Source organism: Scophthalmus maximus, chromosome 22 (assembly GCF_022379125.1).
Source record: "Scophthalmus maximus strain ysfricsl-2021 chromosome 22, ASM2237912v1, whole genome shotgun sequence".
Taxonomy (NCBI): Eukaryota; Metazoa; Chordata; class Actinopteri; order Pleuronectiformes; family Scophthalmidae; genus Scophthalmus; species Scophthalmus maximus.
Window position 1 is genome coordinate 5,222,440 of NC_061536.1, and position 15,333 is coordinate 5,237,772.

General features: G+C 44.8%; 1 protein-coding gene across 1 annotated transcript; it reads right to left on the reverse strand.

Annotated features, from left to right (window-relative positions):
- Positions 1 to 898: 898 nt before the first annotated feature.
- On the reverse strand, positions 899 to 13,721 carry galnt12 (UDP-N-acetyl-alpha-D-galactosamine:polypeptide N-acetylgalactosaminyltransferase 12). Its single transcript, XM_035620265.2, has 10 exons — positions 12,732 to 13,721; positions 12,346 to 12,515; positions 11,538 to 11,727; positions 11,207 to 11,392; positions 10,926 to 11,043; positions 10,028 to 10,204; positions 7,823 to 7,954; positions 7,499 to 7,612; positions 6,037 to 6,192; positions 899 to 4,374 (listed from the first exon to the last, which is right to left on the reverse strand). The coding sequence occupies exons 1-10, from the start codon at positions 13,085 to 13,087 to the stop codon at positions 4,237 to 4,239; spliced, it is 1,737 nt and encodes a 578-aa protein (XP_035476158.1). The 5' UTR covers positions 13,088 to 13,721; the 3' UTR covers positions 899 to 4,236.
- Positions 13,722 to 15,333: the final 1,612 nt, after the last annotated feature.

Sequence of the window (15,333 nt, forward strand, 5' to 3'; positions counted from 1 at the left end):
TAACGACACATATGGGCTGCGGGAGGCTGTAGTGCTGCATGTAGGCTATGCCACACCGGATATGAAGAGAAAAGAAAAAAATCGGGGTCTTTACATCATATGCATACATCATAGACTACAACCAGACATGGTGTTTCTGTGGAAGCGTGAGCTGAATGTCAGGTTATTTTTCTCGGCGCTGCACTTTCACAGGGACGCAGGCCAAAGATTAGGACGAGGCAGGGCTAGAGACAGCATCACCACGGCCTTCTGCAGCGGCGCTCCTCACTCTCCCCAGGAAAGCCGCAGAGTGGCGCCTGTGCAGCATTCTGTCGGGGCGTGAGCGTCTCTGCCAAGTTTGCCATCAGAGCACGTCGCCGTGTGCAAGAAAGACAACTGGCTCGTCTCATGCAGTGGCGTCAGCGTTTCACAAATTCTCCTATTCATTTCTGGCTGTGTGGTGCACACGACCTTTTGTAGTTTGTGAGCATGTGGAATTTGTATTTTTAAAGATTACCGGAAAAACAATGTATGCATGTATTTATTACCAATTTAGCGTGGACTTCCCCTTTCGCGCCTTTGATAGAAAGACATCCACACACACACACACACACACCCTGTATGAAAGGAACAGCAAAGCACCATCAGTGAGCGAGTGAGCGAGTGTGCAGGGCAGAGCGTCGACGCCACAGGAAACAGAGCGACTTGGCTCGGGCGGGACATTTCACCATCTCACTCAGCAGCTGGGAATCCAACCCATGAGATATGGTTGGAAAATCTCTCTTTTCTTTTTTTTGTTCTTCTCTCATTTCACCACAAGCACCTTGATTCACGTCCCCATCTCAGCGAAATGTGGATGAAAGCCTGTGTTGAAAGCCTCACAGGCTCAAATAAACAATGATGTAGAGTGAGATCAAAATAAGTCATAGTAAAGTGTTTTATACGAATGCATTTCCAATTTGTGATACACATTTTAAAAAGAAACGAAACTGAACATAAAAAAACAAGAACACAATGAACAAGCCCATAACAACACATCCAATATTACTTTCTTTCGCTCATTTTTTTTTTTTACTTAATTGACAACAACTAAACAAGTACATTAACATTAGATATGGTCCATTTATTGGATCCCAAAAAAAATTAAAAATAATAATGTTGGTTAAATCCTTCACTTTCCCTAATAACAATATAAGGCCACTGGAGTGATTCATAGCATAAAAACACCGGACATTGTGTTGATTTCCGGCATTATTATTTGTGCATTTTTACAATTTAAATAATTGAAAAACTGTCACCACCGGGTATCATTATAAACAGAAGTCTGTGCATGCTGCTGCAAAAACATCAGTGCTTGGTCCATTTGGGTTTGGTGACAGTACAATCAGCCACTTTACAAGTTCAAGTGCTGCGAGCCATTCCCTGGAATATCGCCACTGTTTTACGACAAAGGTTTTGGTTGACATAAAAGCCCTATATGACCTGCCAGAGGGATCCGACTGGCAAACACCAATCTTATTGCAACTGCGTGTACAGTATCAAAATTAGCATACAGTAAAATGCCCCGGTGGGCAGGACATGTCTGGAGAAACAGATGGCCAAACGGAACAATCAATAACCCCTTTTTAATAATGGGATACAATATTTATGCTGCACCGACGGGCTGAGGACACAACCTGAAGAAAATGAAAACGCCGTCACTTCCTCTTCGTCAAGTCCTAAATTGTGGAGAGCTAAGCCATCAGGAGCGTGCAGGATTGCCAGGGCTGCGCACAGCTCGGCAATCGTTTCAAACAAACGCTTATTAAGAACTTTCCCGGGCATATGGTGCACCCCTATTAAGGAAATTGCAGGCAGCCCCTTTGCCATCCATCGAACAGTCCCCGAGACAGATGCCTCTCCCCATCCCTTTGTGAAGCTGACCATAATCTTCCGACTGGTCATTTGGTCCATTCCATTTATTACAAGGCATGACCTCCACAATCATAAACCAATTTTAGTGCCTGCAAAAGCCTGCACCATGGACTACTGGGAACTTTTTAACCCCAGGAATTAATCTATACTCTCTCCGAAATGTTTGGAACTTATGATTTCATCCTAATCGGTACAGTTATCTCATGAAACTCTTTTACACTGCTCTGTACACAGCAACACAACTATAAATGCATGTTCAGAATAGTAAGGAGGGCATCTTTTGCACTGTGCCTTTAGACGTGTTGATGTTACTCATCATTCACTATAACATATTACTGCACATTCATTACATTTAGCGCAGGGGGAGATTCTGATTCTACTCAAATCCCAGTTGTGGCACTGGGAAAATCGTCTATTTCCCCATCTCCCATTCATCTTTTCCTGAGCATACGCTCAGAATCAATTGTGAAAAATCTATTTTCGTACAATCATTCCGTAACATCAATTCTTAACGGGGGTCCTTTGAGACCGATGCGCCAACATCCTCTGAAGGTCAATGGTGAAGAAGAGGTCACAGATTGCTTCAATCAGCCTCCTCCATTATCTGCCTCCGCTGTCAAAAACTGTACACTTCATGACTTCCGTTCATAAATCAAACCTCAAAGCACGCGGGTGCATGCGAGCGCTCCACTGAGGAGGATTTGGCTGGCGCGGGTCCAAAAGATAAGTCCCTCCGCTGCATACCTCTGTCAGGGAGAGGGAGAGGTGGTGATAAAGAATTGGGAGAGGACCAGAAAATCAATCAGAAAGCCATCTGCCATCCCAGCACTCCCGAGACGCCGGCAACTGTCGACCACTGTGCCGCGTTTCCCTTATTCCCTCCGCATTGCCCGAGGGACGGTCACAGAAGTGACCACAGCTCCGGACAGGGATCTATAGTTGCCTAATTCTGATGAATGGAAAGCGAATCGGTGTGAACGAATCAGCACAAACCGCCTGTACTCGAGGAATTGCCCTAAACTAGAAGTGTGCGGTCACAACTTTAATTACTGCTCTGTCTTTGCCTCATTGCGTGACAAAATAAAACACCGTCAAGAGCATTTCTCATGATCCTATCAGCGTGAAGGGATGATATCTTGAAATCAAATTACAAGCTTTTTAACATCAGGCACTTTCAATGGGTTCCAAGTGGACAAGTACAAAGAGCGAGAACATCTGCACTCACCAGCATTAAATGAAAACAATCCTACTCATCCATCACTTAAGATGAGATATTTCTGCAGTGGTGCTATGAAATCACAGAATACATAATTTAAAACAGAGTCGACACCACATGAATTCAATCCATAAGAATATGGCTGTGATTTAGTATTTTGAAGATGCAAAAGCAAAGTGCACTGTGTTTACAAAAATGACTGCAAAAGTCGGTGAAAAGAGCTTTTCAAAAGCACCCCAGCAAAAGCAGAAAAAGGACAAGAATGGGACTTTATCCTATTATCAGTAGTTATGTGATTGAGTTTAAGATTCGCTAAGTACTTGCATAATGCCTGTCATATCGAAGGCTTTTCTCCGAGCCACCTGTATGTGAGGGTAGCAAGCACTCGCAATGTCCTGAAAAGGTTTTTTTTTTTAAATACCTGAAGTTTGTCCTACTTTCTCTCGACAAACAGAAAAGCATGATGGAAGAAAGGAAAGTGCAGCGAGGCGCATCGGCCCCCTCTACAGGAGATGATGTAAACACACGCAAAAATGCCTCACGCTGCTTGTCTGAAAAATCAGTGAGATGCCAAACACTAACTAATAAGCGGCTCCGGGTGTGATGACAGAGGTATTAAGCAATTGTTTTCCTTCCAATGTACATGCGCACATGTTTGATGTGGTTGTCCATGTGTGTGTAAAGCGCTAAATTGATCTCATTCTTTAAGATTTCACCAGCTGGAGTGGGTCATAGAAAAACAATAAAAACAACAAAATGTCCTTGTGTTGCACAGCTTATCACTAATTCTCAAACATCTCGATTAGAAGAAAAAGCCCATTTGTATTCCAGCGGGGCTCCTGTCTCCCAGCAGCAGCATCCAAGAAGAGATATCCCAAGATATATAAATATTTACAAAGTACTTCAGAAAGGAAGTACTTTTCAGTATATTTTCCGAGTGATCAGTTAAATCCAGCTGGCAGGAGAAATGTGCAAAGGTTTGGAAGTTTGGAAGGGAGCACAGACGCTCCCTTCTCAGGGCTCCTTTCGGGGCAAGGCACAAAAAATTGGTAATTCAGTCCCTCCACCGGATATTGGCCCCTGAATGACAAATATGATATATTCAAACATATTCAGAGTCGATGCCTTTACATTCTCTCCTCAAAGAACCATTTCTGGTGGAGGCTGTTCGAGCAGGGCTGCAGCGAGGGGGCTGGTGTCCCGTTGTCCGTCCCGTCCACGGCCTGAACACACTTCTGGCTCGCCACGTGGTACAGACTCCCGTCCTGAGGATATCAACATAAGTTACAAATGGCCAACAAGGGGATAAAGTAGCTCAGTAAAATGAATATTATCTTGATTGTCTTCAGTAGTGTGACTGGAGATCAACACTGTTTTAAAGGCACCAGAGTTTATTATTGTAGAACACATATCGGGCTCTGGTCGATCTGCCCGTTTATTCACCCCGTTTCGGTTTGTTTGCTTCCCCTCCTCTTCTCCCTCCCTTTATTGTTCGCATCCCCACTCCTCTGTCTCATTGTTACATCCAAACAGTCTTCGCCGGCTCCATTTACATTTAGATAGTGTTTTAGCTACTGACACTGGTTTGGTGTAACTACACTGAATACATGCTAAACAACTCAAGCTGGGCGAATTTCCCAGCTTGCCGGCGCCGTGTGATTTACAGTTTAGGATCAGCCGCGCTGGTGCTCGACGTATGTGGAGCAACGCAGCGATGTGCTACGCATGACTTGGATGTGAATTAGGTTTTTGGACCTTTCAGGAGCCTCATGAGCAGTGTTTGGCAGTAACTAATTACTCAGTTATATATTACTGTAATATTATTACTTTTCCCAGTAACTAGTAGTGTAAGGGATTACAATTTCCGAAATAGTAATTATATTACAGTTACTGATCCAAGTAACGCGGCATTACTTTTGCTTTGCGCGAATGCGAATATGTATTTTGTCCTAGGTAGGCTTTCTTATATGATAGGTGTATGCACAGGCTACAGCTACGACCCAAAAAGCGTAACGAAGGATAGAGCATGACAGAGATCTGGAGAAGCTTGTCGCTGGGTATATCATAGATAAAAGGTTTGATAAGCTTTTGCTAATGACATACAATCTTTGTTTCACTTCTGAACATTAGGACCTTGCTTAATATGCCAGGGCAGAAATAACAGAACAAGAAGCTGGACACAAAATCACCTTGGGTGTTATGCAACATTTTATGTTCTGTAAAACCATCAGATACTCCTTGCTGCTCTTATGACTGAACATGCAAAACCCGCAAAAGTAATAACAAAGTAACTAATTACTTTTAAAAGTAATGAGTAAGGTAATAAAATTAGTTTTTGAAAGAGTAATAAATAACTGATTAACCTTCCTGAGTAACTTGCCCAACACTGCTCATTAGTGACTCTCTGTTTCAGTCCACTAATAACACACAAAATCTGGACTCCATCTTACGTCTCACATCAAATTGATTTCTAAATCTGCGTTCTACCACCTCAGAAATATGTCTAAACTACACCCGTCGCTCACTGATTCATCCATGCATCCAGTACCCGTCTGAGCTAATCGAACTCTGTAAAGTGGCATTGGGCATCTGGAAAATCAAATTCTATGAAATATTTACATTATTAAAGTATAAATTGTACGTTAAAATAAGTCTGCCGATTTTACAGCATTTTCTAATTAACAATATTTATATACACATACATAATAAATATTACCAAAAGGCTATCAAACAGAGATTCTCCGAAATTATTAATTATTTCACCTTGCTCTAGAATGGGTCAAAAGAAATGGAACGGACACATTTGAACTGTAGCAACAAGAGAAAGCCGTAGGATGCGGAGCCACCGTGCTACATTCCGTCTTACCACTCTTAAAATGTGGGTTTAAAAAAGTACAGACATGACGAACAGAAACGAGGCTCATTACCTCTCGGAGGACAAATTTCTGGTCTGCAGGTACGGGCTGGCCTCGTTTTCTGCACAGCTGCACCGTGAGGTAGGTGCTGATGTTGTCACCCACAACGCAGCCGGCCGGTTCCCTCGTGTTGTACTGGATCTCACCTTCTGTGGAGAATTCAAAGAACTGTGGAGAGGAGGGGGGGGAAGAGGTGACGGCTGGGTTTCAGTCGAACTCAAATAAAAAGTAAATGGAAACATTCTATTCATTGTCTTTCATAAAAGTTTTACATTTCACTTGAAATAGAAATTAAAGGAATTGAAGGGGACGCACGCTCGTCCCTCCTCTCAGGGTAGTTGGTTCAACGAGGAGGAAAAGTTTACATTTGCACATAGACTCCACTTAATCCTTGCGAAAAATCTGGAAGCGCTTTATTGAGTGTCTGAGAAGGTTAGCCAACCTTCCTTTCTTGAATTTCTTCCCACTTCAGCCGTTTTCAGACACTTACTACAGATAATATCCTGAAAATTAGGAGCTTGCGTTTAATTTTTGCAATATTTCAGTTACATGAGAGTCTATAAATACACTTGTGTATAGAAAGCAAGTGGACTTGTGTGTGCATGTTTGTGCCGTAACAGACAGTATACGGCCGCAGACTATGACTCAAAGTGTGATTCATAGCCCACATCAGTGTGTGTCCACAGAGGGCTGCTGGAATAACAATGGGACATTTCACATTTCTGTAACAACAAGGCCAACCGATCATTTGTCAACCTGGGACAGGTGGATCTAGTCCACTATTCCCAGATTTGTAAAAACAAAAAAAGAATAGAGCTGCAAAGCCTTGCTGTACTATGAAATCAGATGGTTGTATCTCCACTTTGAGGTAATGCTTTCTTAGGCAAATAGAAAATATGGAGGAAATAAGGAATAATGACAAATAAAACGTGCAAGAAAGGAAAGAAGTCGAAAGCTAAGAAGAGGGAAGGGAAGGGTGATAAAAAGGGGAAGGTGAATCAGAATGAAGCTAGTGACGAGGCCCCGGTGACTCTTGAAGATCAATTTCTTTCTCGGTTCATTAATTTTGTTCTTGTGGCACAACTCCATATCATTGAAGGCGGAGACACTAATGATTTTAGTTGAACTGAAATCAAACTTAATTACATTTTCAGTGCAGCTTGTAATAGGTGCCTTAATACCCAAGTACAATGTTTTTTCATAAATGATTAATAATGGTTTGATGGCACTTTTCAAACCAATAAAATAGGTGATGTGCATTATGCTGGGAATTTCAGTTTTGTGGTTAAGTTGAAACAGAAAAAAACTCAAGGTAAAAGACTTTTCAAGTACAATTGAGATTAATAAAGCGTATAAATATTTCACATGAAATTTGTTAATGCCAAATAACGATGGACTGAAGTGATTTTTTCACCAGACAACACATTGAGAAACATTGTATGGCCTCTAGCCAGAAAAGACTAAGGTCCAGTACCTGGTTCTGACCCATGCCATGACACGAGTAGAGGATGACCCTCTGACCCACCACGACGTGTTCATCTACTGGATTGTAGTCGAAGCAGTAGTTGGTCTTGCCTCGGTTTTTAAGCTACAATGAGCAAAAAGCAGTTATTCATATATCCGTTTCCAAGTATAAATAACATACAGCTTACAGGAGCTCATACAGGGGTAAGGTGGAATGGAAATATCACAGGTTTGCTCTGCTCAGCTGGATTAAATTCAAACAAAAAGGTGATAATTGTTCAATATCATACTTTCATTTAAACCTGACAATCAGAGACATCGGCTGCGTCCTCACCATTCCAAACATGCCTGGCCGATCCTCTGGGACGTGAATATCGGGATAGATGTTATCCAGATACCACCTGAAGTTCTTACAGCCCAGCCGCTCTCGGAGCATCCTTCGCTCCGTCACGTCTCCAAAGGCCTCCTTGAAACAAAAGACGACAAGCGATAGTTCCACATCGTTATTGAAGTGCCAGCGTTCTGCCTTAATACACAATATCGGGAAGGACAGAATTACTTTAATGACTTTAAATACATGTCTACTTTTCAGTCAATGTCCTACTCTCGTTAAAAAGTAAAAAGAAAAAATTACCCAACGTGTGCACGCCATATTTTCAATACATTACAAATAACACACCCTCAAGCAGAGATCAGCAAACCTCACCTACATCCTGGTCAAACCAGTTCAGAGGATTCACCTGTATATATTATGAAAAAACCTTTATGCATAGTACATATTTAGTTAGTTACATACATAGTTAATGACACACACACGCACGCACACGCGCACACACACACACACACACACACACACACACACACACACACACACACACACACACACACACACACACACACACACACACACACACACACACACACACACACACACACACACACACACACACACACACACACACACACACACACACACACACACACCCCACAGTGAACATGATTAATGAGTTATAGTTTGGAGAAGAAGACAGTCTCCACTTTGATTAACCGGTGAACATACGCTCACCACACCTTTCCTGCTGGGAGTTCAGCAGCTCCGCGGGATCGTGGATGGCGGTGGTTCTCAAAGCTCTAATTGGCCCTTCATCAGTGTATCAGGTCAGGAGAGAGTCGCCCAAAGTCTGTTTTGGGGGGGGGGGGTACTACGGTATACAAGGCCAATGAGGGGGAAATCAATGACCAGAACAAGTGCTTGCTAGTTAAACGGTGAGTTTGGAGGGAGATTTACCTACCAAATGACAATTGATCAGTGAGAGGTCACTGAAAAACAAAACTGAGGAAGCGACTACAGGCCAATCGGATGTACAGAAGGGGGGCCAGAGGTGTCAATTAGTGAAGTAGAAGGCAGCGGGAACACAATACAAACCTTACAGATATGCTCCAGAATCACTCTTGTGTCTGAATCATCCCTGAAGGTGACGCGCTGTTGAGTCTTGAATCTGGTTCATAGAGGGTTTCACACCGCCTCATTACTCATTAACCAAGAGTTGTAAACAGAACTCTCACGACACTGACAGCAGGGCACTATTCAATTACAGAGTAATCGTCTAGATTGAAGGGTTTCGGAACCAAAATTCAGGACATAAAAGGCGGTGGTGCAGATTCATAATTTCCTTAAGTTCAAAACAATCTGCAGTTAGGGAGGGTATCCGAAAAACTCATAAAGTTGCAGTAAGTGCAAGAGAAATGACAGCAAAAATAACAGATCAACGAAGAGATGGGCAGAAAATAACATGAGTCCCATTCCAATAATAATACAATATATCACAAGGCTGCTGACAGGGGGCCTGGTGTGTGGGTGTGTGTGTGCGCGCACGTGTCTGTTTAAGTCAAGCAGGGCTTCTCTGGAGGATCTGGTGAACCAAAGGTCGGAAAGGCCTCGTCTCTCAGAGAGACGAGCGCCACCTGATCTGTGTTTAACTACGCTGACACGCACTCAACCAGGCCCCCCCACGCATGCGCACACGCACACACACACACACACACACACACAAAGGCGGGGCACCCCGTGGGTAAGCACCAGTCTCACTCTATCAAGGACGGATGGGTGACCCCCGTTCGCACCGAGTTGCACGGAAAGGTGGTAATCACACACCGGAATGCCCTGACACCCCTGTCACCTTGGGTGTGTGCCACTCATGTATCCCAAGTGTCACTTAATCAGGGGAGCTTTTACACCGCAGCGGGAGTGCAGTTTGTGTGTGTGCGTGTGTGTAGTTTGAGAGAGAAAGGAGTGCATATCATTTTGTACATGTGTGCGTGGGACTGAGTATGTCACTAGGGAAATCAAGTCATAAATCAATCAGACAGTTTTGTGATGAGAGCGGCTCTGGAAAAAACACCATGTTCGATAAAGAAAACAAGTCACTCAGTCATTAAATATACCAGAAGGCTTTCTTAAACGATAGTTTTTGGTCGCGTTTGACACAACTGGCACATACACACTTGCACAAACACACCACATCTTGCGCACACTCACCAGTCGTGCGTGGGGGTTTCGATGGTAGTAGACCTCTTTGTATTCGTCCAGCCAGACCTCGGCAGCTCTCACGCTGTTCGCCAGAGCTTTGCTCCGCGAGTACGGGGCCTTTTTGGGGAAAACGTGGCCCACGTGGGAGCACGGGTGGACCTCCAGGCTTCCCCCACACTGCCAAATCTAAGAGAGACCAACAACATCACCATGAGGATTCAGTTAGCGTCATAGCCGCGATTCCGTCATTTGAATCAGGCAACACGAAGCACGCCCTTGTCATTAAATGGGTTGGAAACAAAGCGGTTTCTGGTAGGGCTGGGGTTGGGCTAGTGTAAAAAGATTCAAACAGGTTTTTTTTGATATGATTCCAAACACCAATTTTATCACTAGGTGTTGCCCTTGACTCTGTTGATGCTCCCGAATGGAACATAATGAGACTGAAAGAGCCTATGAGTGAGAGTGTAGCAACACCAGACCACTTGGTGGCAGTAATACACCTCTGATCTGGTTTGTCAACTGCCAATAAAACACTAATTAAGAAAAAGAATCTGAAAGTGAGGCGATATACCCGCTGCGGAAAGCGGAAAATTTAACGAAGAGCTGACAGGAAAAGTGAAAATGTCCAAAGCAACATGTGCAGACAATTACGTTCTCACATACAGGCCCTTCCGGAAAAATTCAGGAAATAGTCCGAAAGTCAATGCATGTCTGAAAGCAGCTATACATTGCAGGTCTTGGTAAATGTAAACCAGATGTGGCTGCCTTTCAGTGCCTTGTGTTTTGTATTGTGGCTTGATGCTAAAAGTTGTGCATATTTCATGTAAGTATGCATTATGTCCATTTTCCATAAAGCTAGGCGAGGTACATGTATGTGGTCATGCAGGGATGCACAAAAATGTCTTACCCTGAAGGAAAACTCCAGGTTCTCTCCTCCCCACACCTCCATCCCTGTGTCATATGTTCCCAGGTAATGGAAGTAGTTCTTGCTCACAGCGAACAGACCACCTGCCATGGTCGGAGACCTGAGGAGAAAAAAACATATATAACATCAATATACCTTCCTCTTATGAATGATAACTCATCTGCAGTAGACCAGTGATATCAGTGTGGGGTTTAGTACCAACTGACTGTAGTGCTCAAAGCCTTATTCTATAAAGATGAGAATTTAAATAAATCACGACGCACCTGATGACATCAGTGGGCGAGCGACGACGTTTCTGCTCATAATCCGGGACAGTGTGCCAGGTGAAGACCAAACGCCAATCGAACCCCCCGATTTGAGGTTCACCAGCGTTGCCCAAGTACTGGAAGGTGTTCCAGTCAATCACGTCAATGACGGGACACACCACCGCCGACGGCTCCTCTTTGATCCTTGTGGAGAAAAGAAAGAGAAGCTGTTGGCGGGTGGGGGGGGGATCTCTGCTAAGAGTTTTACTGCAGCTCGGCAAACCAACAGTCCGTGCAAACGCAGGGCGACCATTAAGACGATGCTCAGGGGAGCGAGGGTTTTCCTCACCTGTGGAGCAGGGGCTCTAGCCAGCCCTCGTGACACTCGCAGTGGCAATCGAGGAAGGTCAGCACGTCCCCCGTGGTGATGGACGCCCCGAGCAACCGGGCCCGCACCAGCCCCTCCCTCTTGGTGGCCCGGATCAGACGCACCTTCCTCAAACCTGCGATGTACTTTTCCAGGGGCTCCTTCAGGTAAGCTTCAGGGAAATTACACAAGAAGAGCAATCCTTTTTCCGAGAGCAATTATGTTTCTCGGAATGACATTGAATGGAATAGAGCAAACAAGGACAATGAGAAGAGCCTGCACCTGTCTCCGGCGTTAAAGCAGTGGGAGGGGCCGGCATTGCTTCATTCTTAATGATCGTGTGCCAAAAAAATTCAGAGCCACTCCTTAATGCTTCGCAGCCACCCGCATTCAGTCACGGTGCGGGGAAACAAGGGAGCGATGGATGACAAGATGTCTCTGCTTGTCCATGCAGCTGTGTGACACTGATGACTGTGTGACCATCTGAGTGTGCACTGCATTCGATGTTCCTCCATCCGCAGCTTAGTTTCACTACCTGTCGCTATTTCTCCATTTGGATTTCCTAATTTCCGACATGTCAGTCTGTCCTCGTCCCGCGCTACCCGTCTGACAAACCAGCCACCAGTCACCTGTCCTGCCCTTGTGTGTGTCCCTCTGACAACCGTCTCCCCGACTGTCGGCCTGTCAGATCCCCACCTACCTCCCTCTCCGCCTGTCCATCCATCTGTCTGTCCATCCGTCTGTCTGTCTGTCTGTCTGTCTGTCTGTCTGTCTGTCCGTCCATACGCACCTCTCTCGCTGTAGTCGTCCACCAGCACCACCTCCTTCAGCAGGACGTCGGGCGACGTCTCCAGCACGCTGTGGACCGTCCTCAGCAGCGTGGACCAGGCCTCGTTGTAGAAGGCGATCACCACGGAGGTCGTCGGCAGGGAGCGGTAATCGTACTTCAGCTCTCGGCAACTGCAGCAAAACCAAAAAAAAAAGGGGAAGGAGAATTTACAGGAGAGTTGGGGGGGGGGGAGGTGGTTGGTTAATAACTTGGAACACCACAACATGAGCCTGTGTTGCTGTGACGGCTCCAGAGTCAGGTTTGAACTTTCCTCCTGGACTTGACCTCAGGCTGAGAGGTCACCGTGTGTGTTGGGGGGGGGGGGGGGGGGGGGGGGGGTCACTTACAGAGGGTTCCATCTCTCCGGCAGCGTGCGGTGCAGCGACACCTTGTCGCTGACGTAGATGTTGATCTGGTGCGTTTTGAGACTCTCCTCCTCTTTCCGCTTCTCCTCCGCGCTCAGGCTCAGTTTGACAGCTCGCCCCATTTCACCCGGGGCATTTAAATCCGGGGGGGGCTTCTGGTAGACGGGCCTCCTCAGCTCCTCGTCCTCCTCCGCCGCGGGGAGCGGGGCCCCCCGGCGATGCGTCGGGTCGGCCACGTCGGCGGGGCCGTGTCTGACGAAGACCAGGTATCCCACTAAAGTGACGCCGAGGAGCAGGACGAGGAGCTTGGGTCGGTTCCTCCGTCCGCAGGCTGCCATCGTGTCGCTTCCTTCCTCGGCGCGGAGCTGTGTCGGGGCCTCATGCCCCGGAGAAGAACAAGAAGAAGAGGAGGAGGAGGCTGCGTTACCGCTTCAGCAGCCTCGTCACGTCTCTGTCACTCGGGCGACTCAAAAGTTTCTCCCGCTTCTTCTCCCAGGCTGCAGTGAACGCGACTTGTTGCGTGGTGTTGCGTTCGCGTTCCGTCGGAGAAATACCTTCTTCAACCAACTCCGAAGGGGGTTTTTACTTCTCGAGAGGAAACGTCCTTATCTCGGCGGACTTTGGAGTGGCACACTCCTCTTCCTCCTCCTCTTCTCTTCTCTTCTCTTCAACGCCGTGCCGAAGAGAAGTGTTTAGCAAACTCGGATTAGTTATCCTCTCGGATTAGCCCGCTACCTAACGGGGGGGGGGAGACGAAGAAGAAGAAAAAATATTTTCAGGGCCAAATCAAAAGTCCCATCCAATGTTGTCGTTTAGTTTTCTTTCGCCTCGTGCTAGGAATTAAAAAGCGCGCACGCTGAGCTGTTCCCAAGAGTAGGAAGTGACAACCCGCGTCCTGATAGTGTATATTTTAAAGATGTAGTATTACTCTCCAGCTCTCCCAGGTACGTATTTACCGAACTGTTAAGCTGCGCTGAGCAAGCCATCTGCATTTCCGGTGTTTGAATAAAAATAAAATGGAATTAACCTTTTTTTATGAAAATTCCCGGGATCCTGAAACTCAAGCAGCTAAATGGAATTCAGTATTGATTAATTTCTTGAGTTACAACTGAGTCAAAATTTCCACCATGAAAATAAGACCTATTTGATTTTATGAAAATATTACAGGCTAAAACTTTTACACTTCTTTAACCAAAATACATGGGTCACTTCTGTGATGAAAATGAACTGTAATCATGGACATGGTTATCATAATTATCGCATGTTTGTTTTGCCATAAAACAGCTACGCAATAGTCCGGTGTAAAACGAGATCAATTTTGTGCTTTTATTTTGAAGGCAAAGTAGTCGAATAGGAAGTGAAGTGCTATATTTTTCTTTTTAACTTGATGGAGTTTCAGTTCAACGTCAGTGTAGAGCGTAGAAGCAAATAAATCTGTCAAGGGAGAGAAACTTCAGTTAATTTGAGATTATTTCATTGAATAATAAAAACGATTTTGAACTCGACCCAGATTTTCCACATATCCGACTTAATCAATCGTCTTCTTACCTGAGGTTTTGAGTCTTTACTGAACATCATTTATATTTTTTGGTGAGAGATATATAAAAATACATATTAAAATAAACACATAAACTGAAATAAACTTATTTCCAAATAATTAGGAAATAATCCTACTGACACACGCACAGTTGAAACACTTGAAGTGAAGAAACCATGGACCAACTCTTAGATCATTAACAGTTGTCACTCAATATGAAACTAATATGAAAACTCTTGACACCAAAGATGAAATCTGACACAAAATGTATGTTTGAGCAAATTAAAATGCTAAATAATTAAGGGCGATGGTTGGAGGCGAGAAGGTAATTTGAGTGGCATGCTGTTTGATCGAGTACCCATATTGTGAAAACTACAAAGAGGACAGAGGAAGGCAACAAGTCAGCCGGAGTGTTGTAATATACCACGGCCCACTGGGCTCGTCGTGTTTGTCAGAGGCACAATATTAATGTGAATGCATGAGGGCATTTTCATTCAGGAGCGGCTGATGGATGACAGTTTCCATGCAACAGATATTTGGTGCAAATGTATTAACAGCGTGAGGAAAGACAATGCACCTTTGCACTGAGCTATTATCTTCTCTGTTGTTGCTCCACTACAGTGTGGCACCAAAAAAAGACAAAAAAGACACCAGGTCAGACATGCCACAGTTTTCTGTAATTTGTTTTTCTGTCACTTATTAAAAAGTAAATTTTTCAAAACAGCAACAATGGAAAAAGTCAAGGGAAACAAACGGCCGTGGAAGTGGTTGATCTAATTTGTCTCGCTTTGTGTGACCGTTGACCGATCAAACATAAATTGATTGACAAAGATTAACTTTGGAGAAATTGGTGCACCGGAGGAAAATCCGGCCTTTTCCGGTCCCAAAGGAGGAATCGCCTCAGGTTCTAAGTTGCCAAAGGACTAATAAGATATTATGATCCATCTTGAGATTGCATGCAAAAGGGAGTGACGCAAACACACAACACCAACAGGGCGTTGAGCAACCGCAGCTTTCAAGCTATGTGAATGACACAACAATTTGGGT